The sequence below is a fragment of the Apodemus sylvaticus genome, chromosome 19, assembly GCF_947179515.1.
Source record: "Apodemus sylvaticus chromosome 19, mApoSyl1.1, whole genome shotgun sequence".
NCBI classification, from domain to species: Eukaryota; Metazoa; Chordata; class Mammalia; order Rodentia; family Muridae; genus Apodemus; species Apodemus sylvaticus.
Window position 1 is genome coordinate 3,267,234 of NC_067490.1, and position 27,367 is coordinate 3,294,600.

The window sequence follows — 27,367 nt, forward strand, 5'->3', positions numbered from 1 at the left end:
TTACTGGACCAACTGGTGTGCTTTTTCCTGCCTTTAAGTTCTCTGCTTTTCTTTCCCGTGGCTCCATCACTGGCAGTGAGCGCTCAGCACCTAGGACCCTTTTCCTGTCTTACCTGGGTTAGATCCGTGGATCTCCAGCTAGTTGGCGGTACACTCCGCTAGTAAAGCCCGGCACGTTCCTTCACACCCAATCAGTACGCTTGCAATTTTTTTTTTTTTTGAGACAGGGTTTCTCTGTGTAGTCCTGGCTGTCCTAGAACTCACTCTGTATGCCAGGCTGGCCTCGAACTCGGAAATCCGCCTGCCTCTGCCACCCAAGTGCTGGGATTAAAGGCGTGCGCCACCACTGCCCGGCAGTACGCTTTCTAAGAGCAGAAGATAAACACAAGACAAGTGGCGCCGCATGCACAGGGAATTACTAACCTTTTATTCCCTACAGCAACAGCTCCCGGCAGCCAGACGCTGCTTGGAGCTGGCACAGACTCTGCAGCTTGTGCTGCAGAAGGCCCAAGGCAGGGATCAACCACGCGCTGCAGACATCAGAACCTTATTCCCGCGCGCACTAGACACGAGGACCCATGGGCTGCCCGCGGCGGCGCCTGACCCGAGGACCCCTGGGCTGCCCGCGGCGGCGCCTGACCCAGGCACAGGCTCGTCCCCGCGCGCGCGTTCCCTTCGCCTTGCGGCGCGAGCCATCCTTGCCCCTCCTCGACTCGTCCCGCAGCGGTGGGCCGCGCACGGACCCTCGGGACCGCGCACGCACAGGCGGGGCCCGGCCGCCCCGCTAGGACCCGGGCCCAGAAACGCACGCTGTCACAAAGGGGGACACGTGGGTGCCGCTGGCCCGGCCCCGCTCTCCCGCAGCGGGAGAGCTGCCTCCGCCGCCCGCCACCTCCTCCTGGGCCGCCCTGTGGGGCTGCGGCCGTGGCCGGCTGAGGAGATCTCCCGGCCAAGTGTGATCACCACTTTCAGTATGTACACGCGCGCGGCGCGAACTCCCTTCTCCCCACCCGAGGGGGCGGGCGATCGGGGTCCCGCCTCCTGCTCCAGGCTTTGCTGGCCGCTGCTCCGCCAGGCCTGGGGCCCGGCCGGGCGCCTGCGTACCTTACAGCACGTGCTCACCTCCCCTCCTCAACCTGCCTGGTGTCTCCTCAGGTCACTCCAACGCGTTCGGACCCTGCACAGTCATGTCCATCCTCTACGTCTCTCCTCACCCCGATGCCTTCCCCAGCCTCCGAGCCCTCATCGCTGCCCGCTACGGGGAAGCTGGTGACGGCCCTGGGTGGGGAGGACCTCACCCCCGCATCTGCCTGCAGCCTCCCCCGAGCAGCCGGACTCCATTCCCCCCGCCTCGCCTGCCCGCCCTGGAGCAGGGGCCTGGCGGCCTGTGGGTGTGGGGGGCCCCGGCTGTAGCTCAGCTGCTGTGGCCAGCAGGCCTGGGGGGACCCGGAGGCAGCCGGGCAGCTGTCCTGGTCCAACAGTGGGTCAGTTATGCCGACACGGAGCTCATACCAGCTGCCTGCGGGGCGACCCTGCCTGCCCTAGGACTCCGAGGACCTGGTCAGGACCCCCAGGTGAGAGGGAAGAAGGGACAAATTCTAACTAAACCAACAGGATTGGAAAGAATCCCAAAGAAGGAAGTGGATTGTCAGGCGGTCGAATCCTTTGTTGGCCTCCTGGTGTAGTAACTTTGGGAACACTTTAAATTATTCTTGATCCTTGGTCTTCTGTGTCTTGAGAATACAAGGTGATGGAAATCCCTTCCTCCGGGGGTGTGATAGGTAAGTAAGTGTCTGGGAGCCTGGTGTTGGTGTTTTCACTTTTGGTTTTGGAGTGTGTGTGTGTGTGTGTGTCTTTAAACAAGGTCTCACTCTAGATGAGTGGCTTAGAACGCCGTGGTGTGCCAAGCATTTCCAAGTCTGCCTTTGCGTTTCTTTTGCCCTGTTAAAAACAACATGACCAAAAGCACCTTGGGAAAGAAAGGATTTGTTGCAGGTTACAGCTCTCCAGCACTGAAGGAAGTCAGGCCAGAGGCCCTGCAGGACGGCTCCTTACTGGCTTGCTCTCCACAGCCTGTTCCGCCTGCTTTCTTAAACTATCCAGGGCTGGTATCACCTACAATGGACGGGCCCTCCACGTAATCGTTAGTTAAGAAAGTGTCCCCACAGACTTACCTACAGGCCAATCTGATGGGGAAATTTTCCCAATTTTGTTTCCCTCTTCCCACTGGCTTGTGTGAGGTTGACAAGACCCTGGTTGGTAAGCGTGACAGGGATGCCAGATGCGAGCAGTTGTTGTTTGTCCTATGTTTACGAGTACGCTGTAGCTGTACAGATGGTTGTGAACCATCACGTGGTTTCTGAGAATTGAACTCAGGACCTCTGCTCACTCTGGCCCAAAGCCTTAATTATTGTTATATGTAAGTACACTGTAGCTGTCTTCAGACGCACCAGAAGAGGGTGACAGATCCCATTACGGATGGTTGTGAGTCACCATGTGGTTGCTGGGGTTTGAACTCAGGACCTCTGGAAGAGCAGTCCATTGGTGCTCAACCTGAGCCACCTCTCCAGCCCAAGTGCAGTTTTTATGTTAAGCTGTTGCTGGGAGGAGTTAGGGGAGACTGAAGGAGGGGGAGGGGGGACCGATAACCCACCAGATTGTTCCTGTGAGTCCTTCCCGGGTTGACCTGTGCCTCCCTTTTCTGAAGGCTCCAGCCCTGCAGGGCAGGAAGTGCGCGGTAGATACTTAGCCTCTCTTCAGTGTGGGAATGAATGCATGGCCCTGGCTGCGTCCAATCCTGATGGGCTAACAGTGAGCGGCGTTCCTGGGGGGTAGTGCTTCATGTTTGCTCATTCATGGTTTCCTTGTTGGAATCTGTGTGTTGGTGCCCAGACCTTGCAGACCTGCTTCAGATAACCCTTTAACTTTAGAGCCTGGGCCAGGCGGTCGTGGCGCAAGCCTTTGATCCCAGCACATGGGCGGCAGAGGCAGGGGGATTTCTGAGTTCGAGGCCACCCTGGTCTACAGAGTGAGTTCCAGGACAGTCAGGGCTATACAGGGAAACCCTGTCTCGAAAAACCAAAAAAAAAAAAAAAAAGCACATATGGACACTTGTGTGCCCGGTGCCCAAGGAGTCTGGGGACGTGTGACCAGGTGTTGTCTATAACTGGGTTTACGGACTGTTGTACACCACCACGTGGGTGCCTGGAAGCAAACTTGGGGCCTCTGTAAGAGCAGCGGTGTTCTCAGATGCTGGTCTCTGTGTCTCCCCAGTCCTGGGATGTATGTATTCGGGGGCCTCCTGTGTGCTGTGCTGAATACTCTTCCACTGAACTTTCAACCACACAGCATTTTGCTGTTGCTTTGAGTCAGGGTCTTAACTATGTAGCCTTAATTGAAATTGGACTCTTGAAGACGGAGGCCAACTTTAAAGGCAGGCAGGTCCCCCTGCCCTTGCCTTCTCAGGACTCTTAGGGCCTGCAGTGCCACACCCAAGAGAACTATTTATAATCACCATTTGAATGAGGAAAGGTAGCCTGAGAGGTGGCGGTCAATGGCCAAGGCTTCAGTCTGGAAGGGCAGACCGGGTGGTGCAGCCTCTTAACCTTGCACAGGTCAGGACCTTTCTGAGGGGGTAGAAATGACCCTTTCATAGGGGTCGCCTAAGAAAAACATTGGAAGACAGTATGGTTCATTACCATAGCAATGTTATAGTTATGAAGTAGCAACAAAAATAATTTTATGGTTGGGGGGAGTCAGCACAACACGAGGCACTGTATTAAAGGGTCGCAGTGTTAGGAAGGTCGAGGGCCACTGAGATAGAAGTATGTAAGCCTGTCATGACCCTTTCCTTTCCTGTCAGGCTGCCCTTGGGGCCCTGGGCAAGGCCTTGAACCCCTTGGAGGAGTGGCTTCGGCTGCACACCTACCTGGCTGGGGATGCCCCCACTCTGGCCGACTTAGCTGCTGTGACGGCCTTACTGCTGCCCTTCCGCTACGTGAGTCACTGGAGCTTGGGGAGGGACAAGTGCGTGGCTGTCAGACTTCCTTACATGGCGACTAAGATGATCTTTTGTTTGGTTTGGTCTCTCCCAGGTTCTAGACCCTTCTGCCCGCCGCGTCTGGGGTAATGTGACTCGATGGTTTAACACGTGTGTCCGGCAACCAGAATTCCGGGCTGTACTGGGAGAAGTGGCCCTGTACTCCGGGGCCAGGTCTGTCGCTCAGCAGCCAGGTGAGGAGCATGGGAGACAGCAGGGGGGCAGGGCCCCTTTATCCTGAAATCCCTGGGCTGTTGGGTGTGGAGGCTGTGGAAGCTGGAGGTGGGAGACACTGTCAGGCTTGAGGCAGTAGATTTACAGTCAGAGTCTGAATTTCAGGCTCTGAGGTCACCGCACCCCAGAAGACAGCTGCTCAGCTCAAGAAAGAGGCCAAGAAACGGGAGAAACTCGAGAAATTCCAGCAGAAGCAGAAGACACAGCAGCAGCAGCCCCCGCACGGGGAGGTAGGAAGGCCGAGGGCGAGCAGGAGCAGGTGGGGCGCCCAGGCGACGCGGCTCAAGTTTGGGTCTGTGTCTTCTTCCTTCTGAACAGAAGAAGCCGAAACCAGAGAAGAAGGAGAAACGGGACCCTGGGGTCATCACCTACGACCTCCCTACTCCACCAGGGGAGAAGAAAGGTGCTGGCGGGGGAGGGGTCCAGCCCCGGCCACTGCCTTCGTCTTCGTGTGTGTGTGTGTGTGTGTGTGTGTGTGTGTGTGTGTGTGTGTGTGTGTGTGTCTTCCACCCTGCTTAGTGAGGGCCGTTGGCAGAACGGCCTCAGGCCTGTCCTGTGCGGAGAATGTAGACAGCTTGGTCCATCTGTCCTAACTTGAGGTTCTCTGGCTTTACTGAGCCCTCTTTTCCTTCCTCCCAGATGTAAGTGGCGCCATGCCCGACTCCTACAGCCCTCAGTACGTGGAGGCTGCCTGGTACCCTTGGTGGGAGCGGCAGGGCTTCTTCAAGCCAGAGTATGGGGTGAGTGGGTTACTGCTGCCCAGGCCGAGGGGGCAGGAGGTGGAGGGGCAGGATGTTCGTACCCGCGGCTTCAGCACTTGCCCTCCTTCTCCACCACCAGCGGCCTAGTGTGTCAGCACCAAATCCCCGAGGCGTCTTCATGATGTGCATCCCACCCCCCAATGTGACAGGCTCCCTGCACCTGGGCCACGCGCTCACCAACGCCATCCAGGACTCCCTGACTCGATGGTGAGCTCCTGTTTGCAACTCCAGCTAGCGCCCTCTGCCGCGAGGGCCTTGTCTGGCCCCTCGGATGTGGCTGTCCTGCTCCCCTCTGAGCGGTCAGCAGTTGTTCCTGTTCAGGTAGTCTGTCAGTGCAGCTGACTGCTACGGGTCCCTGCTCCCTCCCTCCCGTCTGTCTCCTGAGAAGAACATTCTCTCCCCATTGTTGCAGCGCTGAGGGCTGGGCCCATGGCCTCTGTACACTAAACGTAGTCTACTGTAGAACTGCACCAGTGCTCTACAGCGACATCCCTTTGGGTTTTCAGAAGGCATGAGCTGACTCTTGTTGAAACATCCAAACCTGTCCTTGATCTTCCCGCCCAGACCTCCTCCCATCCAGAATGGAGTCCTTGAATATTACCAGTCAAAGTGCATCTTTCCAGGTCTGCCTTGGCTGTCTGTGTGTCCACAGAGCAGTGCCACGCAGTGTTCTTTCCACTGGGTATGAGGCCCTTGGGTGCTGAGGAGGAAATAGTTCTTGTCTCCAAGACATGGTCTTTCTGGGTATGTTTATCTCCTGGAAATGACTCGACAGACCAGGCTGGCCTTGAACTCACAGAGATCCATCTTCCTCTGCTTCCCAAGTACTGGATGGAAGTTGTTATTCTAGACCAGGCTTCCTTTCTTTCTTTCTATTTACTTTATTTTTAAAGTTTGACTTAAGTTAGATGTGTGCAGTGTTGTGGGTCTGTGCACATGAGTGCAGATGCTGGCAGAGGCTGGGGTGCCGGGTGCTCCTGGAGTCCTGGGTCCGTGAGCCGCTGGTGTGGAGCTGCGAATTGAACTCTGGTCCTTGGGAAGAGCAGCACCTGTTCTTTTTTGTTTTGTTTTGTTTTTTTGTTTTTGTTTGTTTTTTTGTTTTTTCGAGACAGGGTTTCTCTGTGTAGCCCTGGCTATCCTGGAACTCACTCTGTAGACCAGGCTGGCCTCGAACTCAGAAATCCACCTGCCTCTGCCTCCCAGAGTGCTGGGATTACAGGCGTGCGCCACCACCGCCCGGCTCGCAGCACCTGTTCTTAATAATCACTGAGCCATCTCCCCAACCCCTCTATCTTCCTTCCTTCTTCTTCTTTTTTTTTTTTTTTTCCTTTTGAGACAGGGTTTCTGTGTAGCCCTGGCTGTCCTGGAACTCACTCTGTAGACCAGGCTGGCCTTGAACTCAGAAATCCGCCTGCCTTTGCCTCCCAACTGCTGGGATTAAAAGCATGCACCACTGCTGCCCGACGTTTCCTTTTTTTAATAGGAAGGACTTAAATCTAACCAGCAAAGGTTGTAACTCAGAGTTGGAGAGATAGCTCAGCAGTTAACGCACGGGCTGCTCTTGTAGAGCTCCTGGGTTTGACTCCTAGACCGCCCATGTAGTGGCTCATCAAGTGTCCTTAACCCCGTTTCCAGATGTAAGTCCTCTGCAGGCACATACATGACACATGGACACACACTCAGGTAGGCAAAACACTCATTCTTTTTTATTTTTTGTTTTTTGTTTTTTTGGATTTGGTTTTGTCGAGACAGGGTTTCTCTGTGTAGCCCTAGCTGTCCTGGAACTCACTCTGTAGACCAGGCTGGCCTCAAACTCAGAGATCCGCCTGCGACTGCCTCCCAGAGAAAACACCCATTCATAAAGCTAAAAAAAAGTTATATAGCCAGGTGTAATAGCAGGGCTGGCAGGAGTGTGGCCAGTTCAAAGCTAGCCTGGGCTACACAGTGAGACCATATCTCAAAAGCAAACACAAAAAGTTGTTCAACTTTTTTTTAATATTCAACAGTTTCTTTTGAGCGTGTTTACTTGTTCTTGTATATAGACTGACCTCATTTTTACTTTCTTTTAATTTAAAAATTTATTTATTTGTTTTTCTAAAGATTTATTTATTTATTATATGTGAGTACACTGTTGCTGTCTTCAGGCACTCCAGAAGAGGGCATCAGATCTCATTACAGATGGTTGTGAGCCACCATGTGGTGCTGGATTTGAACTCAGGACCTTCGGAAGAGTAGTCGGTGCTCTTAGCTGCTTAGCCATCTCTCCAGCCCCAATTTAAAAATTTCTTAAAAGAGGCCGGACGGTGGTGGCGCACACCTGTAATCCCAGCACTCTGGGAGGCAGAGGCAGGCGGATTTCTGAGTTCGAGGCCAGCCTGGTCTACAGAGTGAGGAGTTCCAGGACAGCCAGGACAACACAGAGAAACCCTGTCTCAAAAAACCAAAAATCCAAAAAAAAAAAAGACAAAATAAAAATTTCTTAAAAGAATTTTATGTATATGAGTACACTGTCAATGACTTCAGACGCACCAGAAGAGGGCATCAGTTCGCGTTACAGATGGCTGTGAGCTACTGTGTGGTTGCTGGGAGTTGAACTCAGGACCTTTAGAAGAGCAGTCAGTGCTCTTAACTGCTGAGCCATCTCTCCAGCCCCTAATTTAAATTTTTATTAAACATGCCAATAGTATTTTACACATAAACATGCCAATAGTATTTTACACATATGTCTGTGTACCACATGTGTGCTCTGTGCCTGCAGAGGCCAGAAGAGGGCATTGGATCCCTTGGAACTACAGTTACAGACATTTGTGAGCCACAATGGGTGCTGGGCTTTGAACCTAGGTCCTCTGGACGAGCAGCCAATGCTCTCGTAACTTTCTCGTGTTGGCTAGGCTAGCCTGTAGTTCCTGGTGCAGCTCCTAGTAACCCTCCCTGCTCTCAGTAGCTGCAACTGCAGGTACATGCTCTGGAGTCCAGCTCTTGATTTATTTATGTCTAATTTGTTTTCTATCTTATGTGTTCCAGTGTTTTGCCTGCATTTCTGTCTGGGTGCCCCCTGCCCACAGTGCCCGGTGATCTAGGACTGGGGTCACATGGCTGTGAGCGGCCCGTGGGGCTGGTCACAGAGCCTGACCTTGAGCCCGGCTGGTGCTCCCCGCCACTGAGCCGTCTCCAGGCCGCCCTACCCCCGTTTTGTTTTTCATTTTGCTTTGTTTTGGCTTTCAGCTTTTTAATTTCCTGTTTCAGGGTTTTAGTAGCCCGAACGGCATTGGGCTCAGTGACTTAGGTAACCAAGGCAGGCCTTGACTCTTGCACTCCTGCCTCCCTCAAAAATACGGGGATTGCTTGCATCAGCTGTTCTGCCCAGATTCGTTTTTCACAGCAGTGATACTAAAAGGTGCTTTTTTTAAAAATCTTTTTTGAGTTGGGATTTATCTTAGAACTTGCAATGTAGACTAGGCTGGCCTCAAACTCCCAATTTTCCTCTGCCTCCTGGGCACTGATATTAAGGATATGCACCACCACCTCCTCATTCCTTAAAGCATATTTAAGTTCATAAAGTGTGTTAATGCTTTCTGAGGCCTTTGTAGGGAAGACTTGTGCTCTCTGTAAGAGAATGGAGCCGGGCAGTGGTGGCGCACACCTTTACTCCCAGCACTAGGGAGGCAGAGGCAGGTGGATTTCTGAGTTCAAGGCTAGCCTGGTCTACAGAGTGAGTTCCAGGATAGCCAGGGCTATACAGGGAAACCCTGTCTCGAAAAACAGACAGACAGACAGACAGAGAATGGATTTGCTACAATCCCTTTCCACAGAAAATCTGAGTGCAGCATGTTAAGCAGGCATGAATGTAATACTCTATTGCATATTGATCATGGTCCCATGAACATGTGACCACACGGGAGCGAGCTATGAAGATGACTCAGTGGGTAAAGCACTTAAAGCCAGTGTTGTAGAGATGTCCTCTTCAGTCCCTTCCAGTCCTCCCCCCAGTCATTTCTAACGGCTTGGAGGTACTGATTTTGCTTTTTGGTACTTTTTGTGTCTCTGGCCTTTTTGGCAGATGGGATAACTGAGGTAGGTATCCTGTAGATGTAGTCCTAGGTGGCCTGGAGCTTTCTATGTAGACCAGGCTGCCCTGGAACTCAGAAATCCACTTGCCTCTGCACCGGGTGCTGGGATTAGGCGAGGCCACCACCCCACCACATAGCACTTTCTTACCGGTGTCTGACATTTCTCTCATTTGCTCTCCCTCACCATCCGTGTGCCCCTCCCCCTGCTGATGCTCCTCCCCTTTTGTTGTTGGGAAACAGCGAACAGAGTGGAGGTTTGCTCATTTACAGGGGCACAGGCATCATGCGATTATTCTGCTGAAGAACATGTCTTTCCAGCCGGGCGATGGTGGCGCACGCCTTTACTCCCAGCACTTGGGAGGCAGAGGCAGGTAGATTTTTGAGTTCGAGGCCAGCCTGGTCTACAGAGTGACTTTGAGGAGAGCCAGGGCTACACAGAGAAACCCTGTCTTGGGGGAGGAAAAAAATGTCTTTCCTTCCTCTGCAGTCACTGCCTGCGGATCGAGAGAGGCATGTGCTCCTCCCTGTTCTGCCTTGTCTGTCGGCCACTTTAGTGTGTGACAGCTCTTAAGACGTGGGGCTTAGGAGCAGGACCTCTTGTAGTCTGCCGGGTCCCTGTGGATGACGTTTGCTTGTCTTGTGCTGAGCTGTCCGGCTGGGCGAGAGCTCCTGTTCTTCTACACATTGTTCTGCAGGGCTTCCATTTTCCTCCTCACTGCCTAACTGTAGAAAGAGAAGGTTTCAATCCATCCCTTTCTTAAGCACCCCTTTGGCAGAAACCTGAGACCTCTGGGGTCAGGATCTCCTCCCCTGGCTCACCCTTTGGCCCTCATGCCTCCCGCAGGCACCGGATGCGTGGGGAGACCACACTGTGGAATCCAGGCTGTGACCATGCGGGCATTGCCACCCAGGTGGTGGTAGAAAAGAAACTCTGGAAAGAGCGGGGTCTGAACCGGCACCAGCTGGGCCGCCAGGCCTTTCTTCAGGAGGTCTGGAAGTGGAAAGCAGAGTGAGTACAGCCACCATGGACGCTGCGGCCCTGGCTGCAGCCTCAAGCTTCCCACCGGCTTGGCCGAAGGGAGAAGCCTGCACCTTCAGAAGGCAGTGAGTCCCTCTCTACCCACAGCCACGGGTGGCTGAAGGCTAATCCTGGACTCTGTCCACTTCCAGGAAGGGTGACAGGATTTACCACCAATTAAAGAAACTTGGCAGCTCCTTGGACTGGGATCGAGCCTGCTTCACCATGGATCCTGTATGCAGGCAGAGGCTTGGGGCAGGGCAGCGGTGCTCCGTGGGTGGGCCCCCCTCTCCCAGGAGGTCAGAGCATAGTGAGGACTCAGCCAGCAGCAGCAGCTCCCAACCAGACCCTAGCTGCGAGCTCCCCACTGTCCCGGCATCATCAGGCTCATGGCCCACCCTGGCGCTCCCACAGCCACTTCCTTAAAGAAACTGTCCTAGGGGTTCTGTGCTGGGTGCAGGGCTCTAATAGGCCCCGTGGACTCCCTCACCCCGCTGCCTCGGACATCTTCCTGGCACCAAGACGCCAAGATTTCTCTGACTTCCATTTTCCTCCCACCCTAGAAATTGTCAGCAACTGTGACAGAGGCTTTTGTCAGGCTCCATGACGAGGGGGTCATCTACCGCAGCACCCGCCTGGTCAACTGGTCCTGCACCCTCAACTCCGCCATTTCCGACATCGAGGTATGCCTCTGCCCGCCCCCGCCCCCGCCCCCCTCTAGTGTTCCCCAGCTCCAGGCTGGCCCACTTGTCTAAACACCCATCTCACAGGTGGATAAGAAGGAGCTGGCAGGCCGCACACTGCTCTCTGTGCCCGGCTACAAGGAGAAGGTGGAGTTTGGGGTCCTCGTGTCCTTTGCCTACAAGGTCCAAGGCTCAGGTGGGAGCTAAGGACACCAGGATGTGGGCTGGGGGGTGGGGGTGGAAGTGGAGGAGGAGGGAGCTCAGACACAGCCTTCTGTCACCCCAGACAGCAACGAGGAGGTGGTGGTGGCAACAACCCGGATTGAGACCATGCTGGGAGACGTGGCTGTCGCTGTGCACCCCAAAGATCCCAGATACCAGGTGGGGCGGGGACACTCGTGCCTTCCTTCTGGGTTGGGTGCTGGCACGGGATGGGGGGGCTCTGCCTGGGTGAGGGCCTCGTGCCCAGCCCTGTGTCAGCCCTGACGCTTCCCTCCGTGTTAAGCACTTAAAGGGAAAGTATGTCGCCCACCCGTTCTTGTCCCGGAGCCTTCCCATCGTCTTCGATGACTTTGTGGACATGGAGTTCGGCACAGGTGAGCAGCAGCCGTGACCTGGTGAAAGGAAAGACTGAAACGTTGTCTTCGGCTCAGCAGGCAGCACTGGGGCTGGATAGGAGTAACAGTGTTAGGGAGCGAACAGCAGAGTGCTCTGGGAGCCATGCCTTCAGCACGGGAGGCGTGGGAGGGAGCCCCAACACGCAGTGGCATCCTGGCACGCCCTGTGTCCTCCAGGTGCCGTGAAGATCACCCCTGCTCATGACCAGAATGACTATGAGGTTGGGCAGCGACATGGGCTGGAGGCCATCAGCATCATGGACTCAAAGGGGGCCCTTGTCAACGTGCCTCCGCCTTTCCTGGTGAGGATGTCTGCTCTGTGGGCACCTGCGTGGGGGGTGGAGAGTTATTTGGGCATTGCCATGATGAGGCCTTCACCATCCAGGGCCTGCCCAGGTTTGAGGCCAGGAAGGCTGTGCTGGTGGCACTGAAGGAGCAGGGCCTGTTCCGGGGCGTCAAGGACAACCCCATGGTGGTGCCGCTTTGCAAGTGAGACTGGGGATGGGCGCACATGGGGAAGGGTGGGTTCCTCTGGGTGCTCAACATGGCGTCTCCTTGACCCTCTCTCTCCTGCAGCCGCTCCAAGGATGTGGTGGAGCCTCTGCTAAGGCCACAGTGGTACGTGCGCTGTGGAGAGATGGCTCAGGCTGCCAGTGCTGCTGTGACCCGGGGTGACCTCCGGATACTGCCGGAGGCCCACCAGCGAACATGGCATTCTTGGATGGACAACATCCGGTGTGTGCCCCTTGGGTGGGGAGGACAGCCAACTGAGGGACACAGCCTGAGCACCATGACTGACCCCTTGCTGTTTTAGAGACTGGTGCATCTCTCGGCAACTGTGGTGGGGCCACCGAATCCCTGCCTACTTCATCACTGTCCACGACCCGGCAGTGCCCCCTGGGGAGGTGAGTGAGGCTATAGCAGAGCCATAGCTGGATGTCGCGTGGCCACGGTTTGTTGGGCCCTTGGTTGGCAGAGGGGTGTGGGCAAAGTAAAGGAAGCCTTTTTGATAATCCTCTCTGTTAGGACCCTGATGGGCGGTACTGGGTAAGCGGACGCACGGAAGCAGAGGCCCGAGAGAAGGCAGCACGGGAGTTTGGAGTGTCCCCTGACAAGATCAGCCTTCAGCAAGGCAGGATGGGCACAGAGGACGGAACAGTTGGGATTCTGTCTTCTATTCCCATGCGTCTAACCTCTGACCTTGGCTTCCTCCAGATGAGGATGTGCTGGACACCTGGTTCTCCTCCGGTCTCTTTCCCTTCTCCATCTTTGGCTGGCCCAATCAGGTATGCTTCCAGAGTGAGGGGGAGGGGCCTTGGAGGGGAATGCTTGGTTCACCTGCATACCCTCGTCCTCCCACAGTCGGAAGACCTCAGTGTGTTCTACCCTGGGACCCTGCTGGAGACGGGCCATGATATCCTCTTCTTCTGGGTGGCCCGCATGGTCATGCTGGGCCTGAAGCTCACCGGGAAGCTGCCCTTCAGAGAGGTGTGGAGATGGCGGAGCCCCATCCCCGGCTCCTTACCTGCCTTCTTGGGTGACTGTTGGCTAAGATTAGCTTTGGTGGGTCTGGCCCGGGGCTGCTCCTTCCCAGAGGAGGGGGCACTTGTCAGACACACTAAGACACCCAGCAGGTAGGACCTCTAGGATCCCATGATTCCAGGTGGGCAGACTGGGGAGGGCCGTGGCCTCACTTGACTGTTGGTCACACCGCACCGCCTGCCCCCAGGTCTATCTCCATGCAATCGTGCGCGATGCTCACGGCAGGAAAATGAGCAAATCTCTTGGCAATGTCATCGACCCCCTGGATGTCATCCATGGCGTCTCCTTACAGGTAGGGCTCCGTGGCTCAGCTAAGAACAGCGTTGCAGCTGTGGCTGGAACCACGACGCTTCCCATCTCCTCCCTAGGGCCTCCATGACCAGCTGCTAAACAGCAACCTGGATCCCAGTGAGGTGGAGAAAGCCAAAGAAGGACAGGTAAGGGGTGGGATGCGGCGGGTGGGCGGGTGGGCGGGTGTGGGGGTGCCGCGGGTGTGGGGGTGCCACGGGTGTGGGGCGTACCGTAGGCCTGACCACCCTGTGGCCTCTGCATCCTCTGCAGAGAGCCGACTTTCCAGCAGGGATCCCCGAGTGTGGCACTGACGCCCTGCGCTTTGGACTCTGTGCCTACACAGCCCAAGGTATGGTCTCCTGTCCTCCCTCAGTTGCCTGCTTTCTTCCCTGAAGCCCGTGCTTTCCTCTCCCTGGGCCTGCAGAGGATCCCTCTGGAGGGATACGGGGTGGAGTCACTGTCACCTTCCTCTAGGTCGAGACATCAACCTGGATGTGAACAGGATCCTCGGGTACCGTCACTTCTGCAACAAACTCTGGAATGCCACCAAGTTTGCCCTGCGTGGCCTTGGGAAGGGCTTTGTGCCCTCACCAACCTCCAAGGTGAGGATCTGGTTGGTGGCCATCGTTAACAGCACACTCCCACATAGTTTGTACCTCCACACAAGTGTCAAGCATGGTCCCAATGTGCCAAGACTGGCGCTTCTGCCCCTGAGGACCCTCCTTGTGGTCGGGGCAGGCGGGTGGAGGTTGACGATGGACAGAGAGTGGGGCCCAGCCTGTCCTTTCTCCCAAACATGGACAAGTCTCCGCAGCTTGGGGCCCGTGAGAATGCAGATTCTCCTGCGTCCCCCTCCACTCCTGTGGGCTGCGGCTCCCTGCCCTGGTAATGGGCCGGGCCGCCTGCTGGCTGACATTTCTCTCCCCCCAAGCCTACAGGGCGTGAGAGCCTGGTGGACCGCTGGATCCGCAGCCGGCTGGCTGAGGCCGTGAGGCTGAGCAACGAAGGCTTCCAGGCCTACGACTTTCCAGCCGTCACCACCGCCCAGTACAGCTTTTGGCTCTATGAGCTCTGTGACGTCTACTTGGTGAGCGGCTGGGGCGGGCACGCGTGCTCTGACCTCAGGTTTTTTCCTTCCTCATGGGGGCGACGGGAGGGGGCTCCAGGTGGGACCCTGAGCCTCTGCCTCCACATCTCTAGGAGTGTCTAAAACCCGTGCTGAACGGAGTGGACCAGGCGGCAGCAGAGTGTGCGCGGCAGACCCTCTACACCTGCCTGGACGTCGGCCTGCGGCTGCTCTCTCCCTTCATGCCCTTTGTCACAGAGGAGCTGTTCCAGAGGCTGCCCCGGCGGACACCCAAAGCTCCTGCTAGCCTCTGTGTCACCCCCTACCCAGAGCCCTCAGAGGTATGAGGTGTGGCCTGGAGCTGCTGCCCTCCCTCCCGAACAGTCCTTTTACCCTCACAGTGCTCCCCCTTCCCTACTCTGCCTCACAGTGCTCCCCCTTCCCTACTCTGCCTCACAGTGCTCCCCTTTCCCGCTCTCCCTCACAGTGCTCCTGGAAGGACCCTAAAGCTGAAGCTGCTCTGGAGCTAGCCCTGAGCATCACTCGAGCTGTGCGCTCCCTGCGTGCCGACTACAACCTGACCCGGACCAGGCCGGACTGTAAGCCTCAGGCCGTGTCCCCCTGTCCCTGTCCTCCCCGGCCCCTTGGGGAGCCCGGGTCTGGCCGTAGCCAGGCCTCACTTTGCTCCCTCTCGCTCTACAGGTTTCTTGGAAGTAGCTGATGAGGCCACGGGTGCCTTGGCCTCGGCGGTGTCAGGCTACGTGCAGGCTCTGGCCAGTGCGGGCGTGGTGGCCGTCCTGGCCCTGGGAGCCCCTGCCCCGCAGGGCTGCGCTGTGGCTGTGGCTTCGGACCGCTGCTCTATCCACCTGCAGCTGCAGGGGCTCGTGGACCCAGCGCGGGAGCTGAGCAAGCTGCAGGCCAAGCGGACTGAGGCGCAGCGGCAGGCGCAGCGGCTGCAGGAGCGCCGGGCTGCCTCCGGCTACGCCACAAAGGTGCCCCTTGAGGTCCAGGAGGCAGATGAAGCGAAGGTGTGTGGTGGGGATGGGGTTTCCCAGCGAGCCCAGCTGCTGGGACCCTGGCACCCCTGTGGCAGTGCCTGCCCGTTTAACCACCGTGGCGCACCCAGAAAGTCAGTGCGTCTCCTGGTGTAGAATCCGGAGACCCTTGTCTCCAGGGTCTTCCAAGGAGGCCAGCGCTTGGGAGCGCCAGCCCTACTGAGTGCTTGTTCTCAGGCCTCAGAGTAAAGAGGCCGGGCAGCCTGTGGGCTCCTGCACGGTGGGGTCCCGGTTGGGGTTGTGTGTGTGTCCGAGGCCCTTTGTCACTGGACACGCAGGAGAAGGAACACTCTGGAGGAGGGTCTTGATGGACATGCGTGGTGTGCTGCAGAGGGCCTGCCACCATCTCACCAGCCTGGGCTCCTCTACGCACGGGTGTCTGGGTCTCCCTGGGCATGGGTCATCACCACATACCCCTTTTGCATCCCCAGTTGCAACAGACAGAGGCGGAGCTCAGGAAGGTGGACGAGGCCATCGCCCTGTTCCAGAAGATGCTGTGACACCCCCCCCCCCCCAATTCCAACCCTCAGCCCCCAGTGTTCCACCGACAGGGACGGCAGCAATAAAATATTTTGCCAACATTTGCACTTGTCTGTGTGGTGTGGGCAGGGAGGGGCAGAAGCCTGGCCTGGGAGTTCCCGGGAGCAGCAGAGCTGCCAGCTCCTGCCAGGCCCTGGGTCCTGGTGGGCAGGGATGCGTCTGTCTGGGTCTGTCTGGCACGGTGCCAGGCCTGAGTCACGCTGCTCCGCGCCAGCTCCCTCCTCCCTGGCTCACCTCACTGCACTGCGCTGTGGCTACGGAGGCCCGCCCAGGCCCCGCCCTGCCTTTCGCTACATCTTGTGGCCCTGGGTTGGCATGAATGGAAGACGGCCAGGGGCTGCCTGTCCTCAGCCCCTTGCTAAGAGCCTTCCTCTCCCTCTACCAAGGCCCAGTTAATTATAACTCTGACCTCAGTGCCCTGTGACGCCACACCCGGGCCAGCGCTGCCCAGGAGACCCAGCAACCAGGTAGGAGAGGCCTGAGAGGAGACTTTCCTGTCTGTGGGGCAGGGCTGGGCTCAGCCTGGTATAGGAAAAGAACCTTGAGAGGATCCTCCTGCGCCTGGTGGCAGCTGTGGGCTCTTGGCCTGGCAGGCCCTTGGGCTGTGCAGGCTGCAGGTTCAGGGTGGGAAGGCTGGAGAAGGTGGGGCACCTGAAGCAAGGCAGGAAGTGGACAGCAGGTGCCGGGGAGACAGCAAGGCCCGCCCGCCCTGGAACTGGCGGCTTCCTTCTCCCATGAGGTACTTCTGTTCCCTAGGTCCATGCTTCAGCCATGCTCCCTGTGGAGGTGCTCCTGTCCCACCTGGGCCCCCCAATACTGCTTCTGCTTCAGCTGCTGTTGCCCCCAACATCTGCCTTCTTTCCCAACATCTGGAGCCTTCTGGCTGCCCCTGGCTCCATCACTCACCAAGACCTGACAGAGGAGGCTGCACTCAATGTCACCCTCCAGCTCTTCCTGGAGTGGCCACCCCCAGGCCGACCAAGCCTCCGTCTAGAGGACTACAGGGTGAGCACCTTACATTCTGCAGGTCCCTGGGCTTTCTCAGAGGGCCCTTGTCAAGAGGAGGCTCACCTTTGACCTGCTTGCCTCCATGCTCCTCCCTCAATCCTCAGTCCCCCAGTCTAGGAAAAGTCTGTACCAAGGGGGATGTGGTGGCACACCTGTAATCCCAGCACTTGAGTAAAGGTCAGTGTGGGATACACAGTGAGCACCAGGCTAGCCCGCTCAGCTGGTCCACATCTGCCACTCCGTTGTGGGGCTCTTGACCCTCTATTCTCTTCATACTCAGCCTTGAGTGCCAGGTGCAAGTACTTCAGGCAGTGGTAGAATCCAAGAGACTTCTGGGGTTTCTTTTCCTACCCACCACTCTTACTAGGGCCGGACCCTCCTCGCTGATGACATCTTTGCTGCCTACTTTGGACCTGGGTTTTCTTCCCGGCGGTTCAGAGCAGCTTTAGGAGAGGTGTCTCGTGCCAATGCAGCCCAAGACTTTCTGCCGGCTTCCAAGAATAACCCCGATCTGCACTTTGATGCTGAAAGGCTGGTCCAGGGGCGCACTCGCCTGGTGGGGGCCCTTCGGGAAACCCTGGTGGCTGCCAGAGCTCTCGAGTATACTTTGGCCCGCCAGCGCCTAGGGGCCGCACTTCATGCCCTGCAGGTGACTCTCAGGGTTTTAACCTGGCACCCACCCTACTCTGGGAGGATGGGGCACACCCCTCCTGGGCTGACAGCACTTCCTCCGTCCTGCTGGAGTGGCTACAAAGAAGGGAAAGGGAGAGGAAGACGGGTGTGTGTGTGTGTGTGTGTGTGTGTGTGTGTGTGTGTGTGACTGTTGGGGAGTGGGGGGTGGAGGTGTTAGCTTATCCTAGGGATCACTAGAAAGCCTGTGGTTTAGACTCCAAGACAGAAAGACTAGGGCGTGTCCATTTGGGCAAAGCTCTTCCTGGGCAGTGAGGGCAGAAGAAGCGGAGCAGCAGGGCAGAGTCTTTCTGGGTGGGACACCAAGTCCGGGCGCAAGGGCTGCACATCTGGGTGCTGGGCTCTAGGTGTCGACTCGACTACATCAAATCAGTGCCTCGTTGCTTCTTCATTCTTTCTCTCCTGGGGACCAGGATTTCTATAGCCACAGCAACTGGGTGGAGCTGGGGGAGCGGCAGCCACACCCTCACCTCCTCTGGCCAAGGCAGAAACTCTGGAGCCTGGCACAAGGTATGGGATGATGTTTTATCCCTGAAAGGACTATGAAGTTCTTCAGTAGCTGATGACTACAAGAATTCCGTGGCTTTCTCAGCCTTACACAGGGAAACATCCAGAATCAGCTCAGACAGACCTCATCCCAGTCACGCACATACATAGCCTGTTCTATCCACCCAGGACTGCCCCGTGGCCTTCTCATGAAGCCCCCTCATGCCCCCAACTCACTGGGAACTGCGTCCTGCCCACTATGGGATCATAGTCTGTCTGCGGTTCACAGAGAGCGGAATCCGCAGAGGATTGGTACCCACACTGGCTTATACACAGCAGCCCCAGTCACAGACATCCACATGGTGACCCTGAGGTTTAGTCCAGAAAGCCTGGCCAGGGTGTCTGTGGCCTTCTCTATCTTCTCAGCTGAGAGGACGGTGTTAGGTGACCAGGGATCAATTCAGCAGGCCGAGGCTCGGACTGCATCCTCTGTCCTCCGTTCCCAGTGGGCGACCCTACCTGCTCCGACTGTGAGGGGCTGAGCTGCCCTGGGAACATGCTGGGCTCGACACTGCTCACCTCCGGCTACTTTGGGATGCTTCCCCCCAAACCTCCAGGTACCAGGTGCAGAGGCTCCCAGAGGGAGAGGAGAAAGTCGCTTTCTTTGACTCTAACATGAGAGGGTGTTGGAATAGGAAGAGAATGGGGGGGGGGGGGTGAAGACTGAGGCGATATAGCCATTCTCTGTTGCCTGGGCAGCATTGGAGTTGGGTACACAGAGAGACTCTGATGAGTCTTGATGTACACAAAATGTCACTGTTTCCTGATGCCCTCATGCTGAGGGGTGAAAAAGCCACACCAGGTCAGAAGAGTCCCCCATAGACTTCAGTAGACACTGAGCCTTTGATCTTAACATGCCAGATCTCTTTCCTTAATCTAGGGAAATGTAGCCATGGGGGCCATTTTGACCCAAGTAGCTCCCAGCCGCCCCGGGGAGGCATCAACAAGGACAGCACATCCTCACGCTTCTCCCCACACCATAAGCTGCACCCCCAGGCTGCAGAAGTGGCACTCCTGGCCTCCATCGAGGCCTTCAGCCTCCTGAGGAGCCGCCTGGGAGACAGGGGTTTCTCCAGGTGGGTGGCCTTGTGGAGACGGGTTTCCTGCTGGGTCAGTGCTCCTGCGGGAACTGAGGAACTGGGGCCTGGGGACAAGTGCAGAACCTTCACTGCGTCTCTGACTCGGACCGCAGGCTGCTGGATATCACCCCCGCTTCCAGCCTGAGCTTTGTCCTGGACACCACAGGCAGTATGGGTGAGGAGATCAATGCAGCCAAGATCCAGGCCCGCCGCATAGTGGAGCAGCGGAGAGGCAGCCCCATGGAGCCGGTTCTCTACGTCCTGGTGCCCTTCCACGACCCAGGTAGGGATGGGGAGGGGGTAGGGTCCAGGGCAGAGGCTGGGGACCTCCGGAGAGGAGGTGGGCCTCAGGGCCATTCTACCTGTGGTCCTGAGTCAGCCTCTGTGGGGTACCTGTGTCCACGTAGATGAGTAGCTGCTTCTGTGGTCTCTAAAATGGTAGGGGGCAGTTTCACAAGTCCAGGGCCTGCTTAGGCGAGAGTCTCTGGCTTCCCTAGACTTCTGTGCTAATACAATATGCCTCTTGGGTTTGTTCTGGTTAAAACCGTGAGTGGCTGTTTCGCTTTCATATTGATGAACGCATGCAGACGTAAGAAGGACAGGAAAGGGTGTCAGGTCCCCAGAAACTGGAGTTGCGGGTGCTCGTGAGTCACCTGCGGAGGCCAGAGCTGAGATGAAGGCGGGCCTGCTGTGTGGGGAGGTTACTGCTTCTACTTCTGTCCCTCTGAGCCCAAAGGCAGCTCACCTGGCCTGGCCTTCTAGTCTCACCGTACCCTTGGGCTGGCCATCCAATCTCTCTCTGCTACATCATCCGTAAAATGGCCAGTACATGCCTGGTTTATCCTCCTGGACGGAGAACGGAGAACTCCTGTGGGGGACAGTGTCTGACGTTGAGTAGGAACTTAGTGCGTGCTTTGTGGACACATAAGCCAGTAACATGTTAGCACCGTGTCCGGCGTTCTTCTGTGGTTTACAAATGCACGGCTCATTCCGTTCTCCCAAGGAGCCTCTCAGGCGAGTACTGTCCTTTTCTCTCATTACAGTTAAAGGTGGAGGCTGGAGATGTGGTCCCACAGTTAGGGTTCTTGCTACTCATGCAGAGGACCTGGGTTTGGGTATCGGGTATTGGTATCCACCCTGGGAGGGAGGCTCACGGCCCCTCATGTGCTGCATCCTCCTCTACCACCTGACCTTCCTTTCCTCCCGCGCAGGATTCGGCCCTGTCTTTACCACCAGTGACCCCGACAGCTTCTGGCAGAAACTCAACGAGATCCATGCCTTGGGGGGAGGAGATGAGCCGGAGATGTGCCTGTCTGCCCTGGAGGTCTGAGGCTCCCTCTCCTGCCTCTCCCTTTCCCTCTCATCCTGCCCTTCCAGGCCCTGCCACCAGGTGGAGCCAGAGCTAGACACCGGCTTCCTTCTCTTCCCCACACGCTCAGTTCCATCTGCCTCCTTCCTGGGCCGCGCTCCCTCGCTCTCTGCCCTCCCTGGCTCTACCCACTCCTGGGGGGGCGGGGGGGGGCTGCCGCCGCCGTTTTTAACATGAGCCTTTCCCCCTGGCCAGCTAGCGCTGCTGCATACACCTCCCCTCTCAGACATCTTCGTCTTCACCGATGCCTCCCCAAAGGATGCTTTTCTTACCAACCGGGTGGAATCCCTGACTCGGGAGAGGCACTGCAGGGTGAGTTGTGTTAGCAGCCTGAATACAGGAAGAAAGTGGGTGCATGGAGGGTCGCCCCACATCCTAAACCTACTCCGGAGTGGTGGGGGGTGGGGGTGGGGGGCGGGGGACGGCCCTAAGCAGATCTGAACTGTACACACTGAACAGGCCCAATAAGCCAGTCAAAGAGCCGCTTGTGAGGGTCTCTCCACACCAGGTGCTGAAACAAGGGAAGCAGAAGGGAGCGGTGTTGGCTCGAACTTCCAGAATCTGACCCTGGGCAGTTTATTTTAGGCATATTTAAGTACTCAGTGCAACTCTGGGGAAAGGTTTCCTGGTAACACTTATCAAAATAAAGCTTTGCAAAGAACATGTGACCTCTTCGTGAAGACTGGGAAACAATACTCAAGATAAAGAAGGCCTAGGAAGAGTCTGGGGTAAACCCCGCAGTCGAGGAGAGGCCTGGCCCTCTCGACAGCACAGAGCTCAGGCTGTTACCTCCACCCACTTCCACCTCCCAGGAGGATGGACGTCTCTTCTGTGGGATCTGCAGAGCACAAGGGCCTTTCCCCTCTGCACTGGGCAAACAAGGGTGGGCTTAGCTCAGTGGTGTCTACACCCGAGGCCCTGGGTCTAATTCTTAGTACAACACACAAGCAGTAGTAAACGCCCATATGTATAGAGACAGAATTAAAGACAAAGCTGGAGGGCTGGAGAGATGGCTCAGTGGTTAAGGGCACTGACTACTCTTCCAGAGGTTCTGAGTTCAAATCCCAGCAACCGCATGGTGGCTCACGACCATCTGTAATAGGATCCGATGCCCTCTTCTGGTGTGTCTGAAGACAACTATAATGTACTCTTAAATAAAAATAAATAACTTTTAAAAACCAAACAAACCATGCAGGCTGAGCCGCATGGATACACCAAGCATTGGGTTGTCATTTGGCCACAGGTGACATTCCTAGTAACTGAAGACCCATCGAGGGCTCGGGGTCGAGGACGGCGAGAGGCCTTGTCTCCTCTGCGTTTTGAACCATATGAAGCCATAGCCCTAGCGTCAGGGGGAGAGGTGATCTTCACCAAAGACCAGCACATTCGGGATGTGGCCGCCATTGTTGGGGAGAGCACAGCTGGTCTGGTGAGTGAGGGGAGCTGGACGGGTCCATGTCCTTAGCCAGAGCTAAGGTCGGAGATGCTGTTTGCTTCTTAAAGGAGGAGCTCTGACAGAGGTCGGGAAGGGCCTCTTCTCTTCCCAGAGGTCCATGGCTTCTTGTCTTCCACCAGAGTCCAGGGTCAATCACTGCACCCTGGCCTCTAGGGCTGTCATAGGAAATCAGTTTTTTTGGTTGGTTGGTTGGCTGGTTTTTTAGTTTTGTTTTTGAGACAGGGTCTCACTATACATTCCTGGCTAGCTTGGGATTCACTGTGTAGACCAGGCTGGCTTTGAACTCACAGAGCCCTGTCTGCCTCTGCCTCCCTAGTGCTGGGATTAAAAGTATGAGCCACCACACCTAGTCACCATCTTTGAAGGCGGTACAAGAAATGATGACCTCACCCCAAATCCCTTGCCTCCACCCGTGTCACCTAGCACAGTCCCTGGCCCATCCAGCGCCAGCTGACATCCCTTCTCCCTGTGGGAGGCGGTCCTCCCATCTCCCCGCTCTGCCCTCCTCTCTGCTCCTCCTCCCTCCGTGCTCCCTTCTCTCCCTACTCCAGGTGACTCTTCCCCTGGAGCCTCCCATCTTCACGGCAGGGGAGCCGAGTACCTTTGCTGTGGACAGTCTGCTCTGGCAGGTCACAGTCCGGATGCACGGGGACATCAGTAGCTTCCGGATCAAGAGCCCGGCAGGTGCTCTAACGTGGGGCTCAAGAGTGAAGAACAGGAGGGGGACTGCGCAGACAGAAGAGAATTACTTCATGTGACAGTGTCTTGTCCCCATCCAAGGGGTGTCCCAGGGCCCAGAGGAGGGCACAGGCCCTCTGGGACACACTCGTCGCTTTGGGCAGTTCTGGACGGTGACTATGACTGACCCTCCTCAGACAGGGACTTGGGAGATCCAGGTAGCAGCTGAGGGAACCCCTCGGGTGAGAGTGCAAGGTAAGAAGAGGAGGGGGTTCCTGAGCAGCACAGTGGTGGGCCGTGGTGGCCATCGTGGTGGCCATGGTCCTCTCAGAGTCTCAGGCTGCCTCCCCTCCCAGCCCAGACCTCTCTGGACTTCCTCTTCCGTTTCGGGATCCCTGTGGAGGATGGACCCCACCCTGGCCTCTACCCCCTGACTCAGCCAGTTGCAGGTAGTACTGTTCCCTGCCCTCTGCCCCTCCCCCTCTGTTCACCACAGGTGCAGTTGTGTGTAAAGAATCACGTGTGTCTTGTTTGATGAATAAAGAACTTAAAGAACGCTAGCTAGGAGGATCCCAGCTTGATGGGCTTCTGGTTGGCACACTCCGTGACCCCGCCCAGTTCAGGACCAGTCAGCACCCTGCACCCTGCACCCTGCACCCTGCACCCTGCACCTCCTCCAGTTTGATGCAGACCAATGCCTTTCCCTCTCACCTCAGGTCTCCAGACCCAGCTGCTGGTAGAAGTGACAGGGTTCGTCTCTAGACAGAAGCTTACGGATGGCCAGCCACAGTTTTCCCACGTTGTCTTTCGAAGGGTCCCAGAGGGCACTCGTCTGTGCCAGGTGTCCTTGGAGGCTGTGGGACCCCCCGAGCGAGGCCTCCTCGCTGCCCCGCTGCCACCCACACTGCTGTCTGTCTCTGCACCCTTCTCTGTGGAGCTGGTTGGTCAGGATGCAGGGGGACAGGGCCTGCGGAGGACTGCCCCCCAGCCCTGCAGTGTGGCCCCCGTGCTTCTGGAGGTGAGGAGCCGTGTGGGCAGGGCTGGGGAGGTTAGAACCAACTGTTCTGACCTGACCTTCCCTGCAGCTGAGTGGCCCGCCAGATTTCGTGACCCCAGGCAGCAAGGCCCCTCTCAGCCTCCACATCGCCAGCTTCTCTGGACCCCAGGATCTTGATGTTAGGACATCCGTGAACCCTAGCTTCTCCCTCACCTCCAACCTCTCCAGGTGAGTCTTCTGTGCACCTCCGCTTGGGTTCTGGCTCCATTCAGTCAGTTCTACAGGGGCTGGGGCTCAAGGACTTGACCCTCAGTCCTCAGTCCTGTCCTATATGTGGCTTCACCCCTGGGCTGTGACCTACCAGGGTCCTTCTGTGTGATCCAAGGCTGTCCACTCTTCAGGGCTCGCCTGGGTCTGAATGAGTCTGCCTGGGGACGCCTGTGGCTAGAGGTCCCAGATTCAGCAGCCCCTGACAGTGTGGTGACAGTGACTGTGACCGCAGCAGGTCAGGGAGCCAGCCGGGTGCCCCCAACCCACGCCTTCCTCCAGCTCCTGGTGCTGGCCCCATCCTCCCAGGTGAGCGCTTCCTCGCCCTCTCAGCAGGGTAGCCGGGTGGGTGGAGGCCCAGGTGGGTGGAGCGTCAGCGCTCGCTTGTCACCTTCCCTGTCCCTCCTCTCTGCAGGACCGGCTGGAGGCCCCTGCCCCCGCTGCTGCCCCTGTGCCGCCCCCAGCCACCCCTGCCTTGCTTCCTTCCACCTTGGTGACTCAGGGCAGAGCTGGGGGAGGGGTGGTGGGCAAAGCCTGGTGGGGAACAGTTGGAGGGGCTCTGTTCCTGCTAGGCTACTCTTCCTGGTAACCGCAGGATCTCAGGCCGCATTTTCTGCCTGCTCTATGGGCGGGATGGCCACATGGCTTCAGGGCCCTGCCCTGCCCACCTGGTTTGGGGATTTTTCTTTATCACAGTTGTCCCTTCTCTCTCTTTAGAGCAGGCTGGCCTCAGGGAGATCTAACTGCCTCTGTGTGTCCTTCCTCCTACTACTGGGATCAAAGGCGTGCACCACTGCTGCCTGGCTCCCTTGCCTTTCTAAAATGAGTGGCCTGGCATCTACAGGTGGTACATTCCTGCAGTCCCTGCACCAGGGAGGACTGCTGCTGTGAGTTCGAGGCCAACCTGAGCTATGAGACCCTAGCTCCAAAACCACACACAAGATTGGGACTGAGGGTGACGGTGTCCCTGGGGTGCTTTCCCTAGCCCCAATAGGAACCAAACCAAACCAAAGGCTTTTTTTTTTTTTAAAGAAAGCTGCTGTTTATTCTGGACGCAGAGCAGGGCAGAGCAGGGCAGGGCAGGGCAGCAGGAGGTGCAGTTTTCACTTTAGATTCCAGGGAAGCTGCTTTACTTGGTCTTCCTTCAAGGAGAGTCTCGGTGATCACAGCTTCTCCAGACAGGCGAAGAAAGATGGTGGCTATACACGGCCTAGGGGAGGGTGCTACAAGAAGGTGCCGTGGACACTTTCAGGAGTTGCAGGGACACTTTATACCAAGCTGTCTGAATTTCTCAACCTGAAGCCACTGGCTGCTGAGTTAAGATGGACTTAGTGTGGGGGCAGGGCAGGGGGTTCTGATTCCAACTCCGCTCGCTCCTTACCAGTGCAGGGACCTCAGGGCTCACACACGGGTAGGCCCCTTTGGCCCTGGGGGCGCCTGGCCGCCCCTCTTTCCTGCGGACTGGGTGACACTGTTCTGCTGCTTTGACAACTCCTAAAAGAGAGAGAACCAGCCTGGCACCTGCCACCCACCCTGTGGGTTTGTCAACCAGGGCTCAGTGCTCCTCAGTTTACCCACTGCTGCCACAAGTTCTCTTGCCTTGACATTCCCTTCTGGTCCTGGGCTGTGCAGGTCTCGGCCTTTCCAGTGGATATGGACGAGGCTAAATCAGTACGACTCCAAAAGCCCCTCCCCGCGTCGAGAAGTGAAAAACAATAAACTCACCTTCTGAATGACACTGCGCAAGCAAGCATTCACCTTTTGAATCTGGGTTAGCTGAGGGGCGTCGACCTCTGAATGTGAGTCCATCAGAAAGCCCTAAGAGGGGTTGGGGGTGACTGTGTGCTGGAGACAGGTCCTCCTGCAGCTTCTTCACCTCCGCTCACTCTTCTCATCCCTTCCAGAACCCGTCCAGACAGATGGAAAGGCCAGACCTCCCTCTCCACCTCCACATCTTAACATCACAGTTCCTTTCAAACTGCCTGGAACCCACCCCACCCCACCCCACTCCTGTTCCTATGGGTCCTCTCTGACCATCCCCTGCCCTGTGAGAGACACCCAGGCTGCTCTCCAACTCTGTGGGGTGCTAAGCCTCTGGATGGAATGCAGACCAGCCTCTTCCAGCACAGTGGACACTGGTGGCCATCCTGTCATTCCAATGCTCTTCCAGTTCATGAGCCCTGCCTGTTAACCCTCCCCGTGCCAGAGCATTCTGCGAGGTCCACATGCTCCCCGCTTCTCCCTTCCCAGCCCCTGCACATTAGACGGCCCCCCTACCTCACCAAGGGCCCCCAGCCGCCGCTGCCGCTGCTGCATCTCCCTCAGACGGGCTGAAAACCAGGCTTGGCCGTGCTCCAGCAGCTCCATGCCCTGCCACAGAGCATCCTGTTCCCTCTCCAGAGCCTGCATCATCTGCAACTGGCTTAGACAAGAGACACAGGCCCAAACTCCTCACTCCCAGCAGGACCCTAGATATGGCGGTCTCCTCTAAAGGGCTCACTGTCTCCTCACTAAGGGTGAGCTCAGACTCTCCACTGAGGGTCTGAATGCCAAGGGGACACGGGGAAAGCCTGTGGGTCCTCAGAGTTGAGAGGAGATATATCAAGGGCACATCAGCGGAGGGGATGTCCCAAGACCGAGTTGGTCTAGCACTCACCCAGAGGAAGAAGTTCTGGGCCCCTGGGTCTTGGAGGCTTGTCCCCAGTGGTAGTAGCAGTACAGTGTAGGGCGCTTGCACCAGGGGTGGCCCACCAGGACCTGGACTCTCCATGGCTCTAAAGTAGGAAGGGTGGAGCCAGGGCTGGTCCCTCCCTAACCCATCTTCTACCCATCCTGCCTTGTCTTTCAGCCTGTGAGGCCAGGATAGTCCTTAAGGCAAACTGTCAACCTTCGATTTTTTTTTTTTTTTGATTTTTTTCTTTTGGTCCAGTCTGTTGGAAATAGCTTGTCCTTACTGAGTCCCAAGGACAGAATCTGAGTTTATTTAAATTTTTATTTACATATTTAGAATCAGGGTCTCCCTATGTAGCCTAGCCAGGCTGAAACTCCCTATATAGACCAGGCTGGCCTCAAACTCAGAGACCCACCTGCCTTTGTCTTCCCAGTGCTAGAATTACAGGTGTGCGCTATCATACCTGCATTTATGCCACCATCTCTGATGAAATGCATTTATCTCTGTGTTAGTTTATGCGCACTCCATGTGTCCCAGAGCGCACTGGGACTAGAGGACGGAGTGAGATCCCTTGGAACTGGAGGGACACAGGTGTGAGCCACCCTGTGGTCTTGGACCCACACCCACTTTCTCTGCAAGAGCAGCCAGTGCCTCTAACCCCTGAGCATCCACCAGCTAACCATCACTGTA

The 27,367-nt window shown here is 56.8% G+C and overlaps 3 protein-coding genes across 4 annotated transcripts; 2 read left to right on the top strand and 1 right to left on the bottom strand.

Moving 5' to 3' along the window:
• The first annotated feature begins 665 nt into the window (after positions 1-665).
• Positions 666-15,957, top strand: Vars1 (valyl-tRNA synthetase 1). Its single transcript, XM_052163545.1, has 30 exons — positions 666-971; positions 1,156-1,574; positions 3,863-3,997; positions 4,095-4,233; positions 4,379-4,503; positions 4,592-4,676; positions 4,913-5,013; positions 5,114-5,241; positions 9,949-10,113; positions 10,275-10,356; positions 10,686-10,805; positions 10,893-11,001; positions 11,092-11,186; positions 11,311-11,401; positions 11,600-11,724; positions 11,808-11,911; positions 11,999-12,157; positions 12,237-12,327; positions 12,449-12,554; positions 12,638-12,708; positions 12,785-12,910; positions 13,152-13,256; positions 13,333-13,401; positions 13,526-13,604; positions 13,730-13,857; positions 14,187-14,342; positions 14,456-14,662; positions 14,809-14,920; positions 15,024-15,349; positions 15,808-15,957. Exons 2-30 carry the CDS (start codon positions 1,188-1,190, stop codon positions 15,874-15,876), a joined length of 3,795 nt encoding a protein of 1,264 aa, XP_052019505.1. The 5' UTR covers positions 666-971; positions 1,156-1,187; the 3' UTR covers positions 15,877-15,957.
• A 719-nt stretch (positions 15,958-16,676) lies between these two features.
• Positions 16,677-25,067, top strand: Vwa7 (von Willebrand factor A domain containing 7). Its single transcript, XM_052164152.1, has 16 exons — positions 16,677-16,921; positions 17,292-17,573; positions 18,028-18,124; positions 18,607-18,717; positions 19,041-19,236; positions 19,353-19,522; positions 20,451-20,563; positions 20,804-20,920; positions 21,852-22,037; positions 22,616-22,748; positions 22,845-22,997; positions 23,099-23,191; positions 23,459-23,760; positions 23,828-23,967; positions 24,141-24,315; positions 24,422-25,067. The coding sequence occupies exons 1-16, from the start codon at positions 16,688-16,690 to the stop codon at positions 24,593-24,595; spliced, it is 2,676 nt and encodes an 891-aa protein (XP_052020112.1). The 5' UTR covers positions 16,677-16,687; the 3' UTR covers positions 24,596-25,067.
• Positions 25,068-25,134: 67 nt separating this feature from the next.
• Positions 25,135-26,910, bottom strand: Sapcd1 (suppressor APC domain containing 1). 2 transcript variants are annotated; one of them, XM_052164149.1, is made up of 5 exons: positions 26,663-26,910; positions 26,284-26,424; positions 25,732-25,824; positions 25,388-25,500; positions 25,135-25,229 (listed from the first exon to the last, which is right to left on the bottom strand). In XM_052164149.1, exons 1-4 carry the CDS (start codon positions 26,774-26,776, stop codon positions 25,408-25,410), a joined length of 441 nt encoding a protein of 146 aa, XP_052020109.1. In that variant the 5' UTR covers positions 26,777-26,910; the 3' UTR covers positions 25,135-25,229; positions 25,388-25,407. The 2 variants fall into 2 exon arrangements, with proteins under 2 accessions (XP_052020109.1, XP_052020111.1); XM_052164151.1 differs by lacking the exon at positions 25,135-25,229 and having other exon boundaries at positions 25,408-25,646.
• Between the last annotated feature and the right edge of the window lie 457 nt (positions 26,911-27,367).

What these genes read in the sequence shown, in the direction of transcription:
- Sapcd1 (XM_052164149.1), bottom strand. Translation starts at nt 26,776, where the DNA reads ATGGAGAGTCCAGGTCCTGGTGGGCCACCCCTGGTGCAAGCGCCCTAC. An exon ending in CCCAGAACTTCTTCCTCTGG is followed by an intron (nt 26,425 to 26,662) that starts GTGAGTGCTAGA and finishes TGTCTAAGCCAG; the next exon opens with TTGCAGATGATGCAGGCTCT. An exon ending in TGCGCAGTGTCATTCAGAAG is followed by an intron (nt 25,501 to 25,731) that starts GTGAGTTTATTG and finishes TCTCTCTTTTAG; the next exon opens with GAGTTGTCAAAGCAGCAGAA.
- Vwa7 (XM_052164152.1), top strand. Translation starts at nt 16,688, where the DNA reads ATGCTCCCTGTGGAGGTGCTCCTGTCCCACCTGGGCCCCCCAATACTG. An exon ending in ACTCTGGAGCCTGGCACAAG is followed by an intron (nt 18,125 to 18,606) that starts GTATGGGATGAT and finishes CTCCGTTCCCAG; the next exon opens with TGGGCGACCCTACCTGCTCC. An exon ending in CTCACCTCCAACCTCTCCAG is followed by an intron (nt 23,968 to 24,140) that starts GTGAGTCTTCTG and finishes TCCACTCTTCAG; the next exon opens with GGCTCGCCTGGGTCTGAATG.
- Vars1 (XM_052163545.1), top strand. Translation starts at nt 1,188, where the DNA reads ATGTCCATCCTCTACGTCTCTCCTCACCCCGATGCCTTCCCCAGCCTC. An exon ending in CCAAAGATCCCAGATACCAG is followed by an intron (nt 11,187 to 11,310) that starts GTGGGGCGGGGA and finishes CTCCGTGTTAAG; the next exon opens with CACTTAAAGGGAAAGTATGT. An exon ending in CAAGATCAGCCTTCAGCAAG is followed by an intron (nt 12,555 to 12,637) that starts GCAGGATGGGCA and finishes GGCTTCCTCCAG; the next exon opens with ATGAGGATGTGCTGGACACC.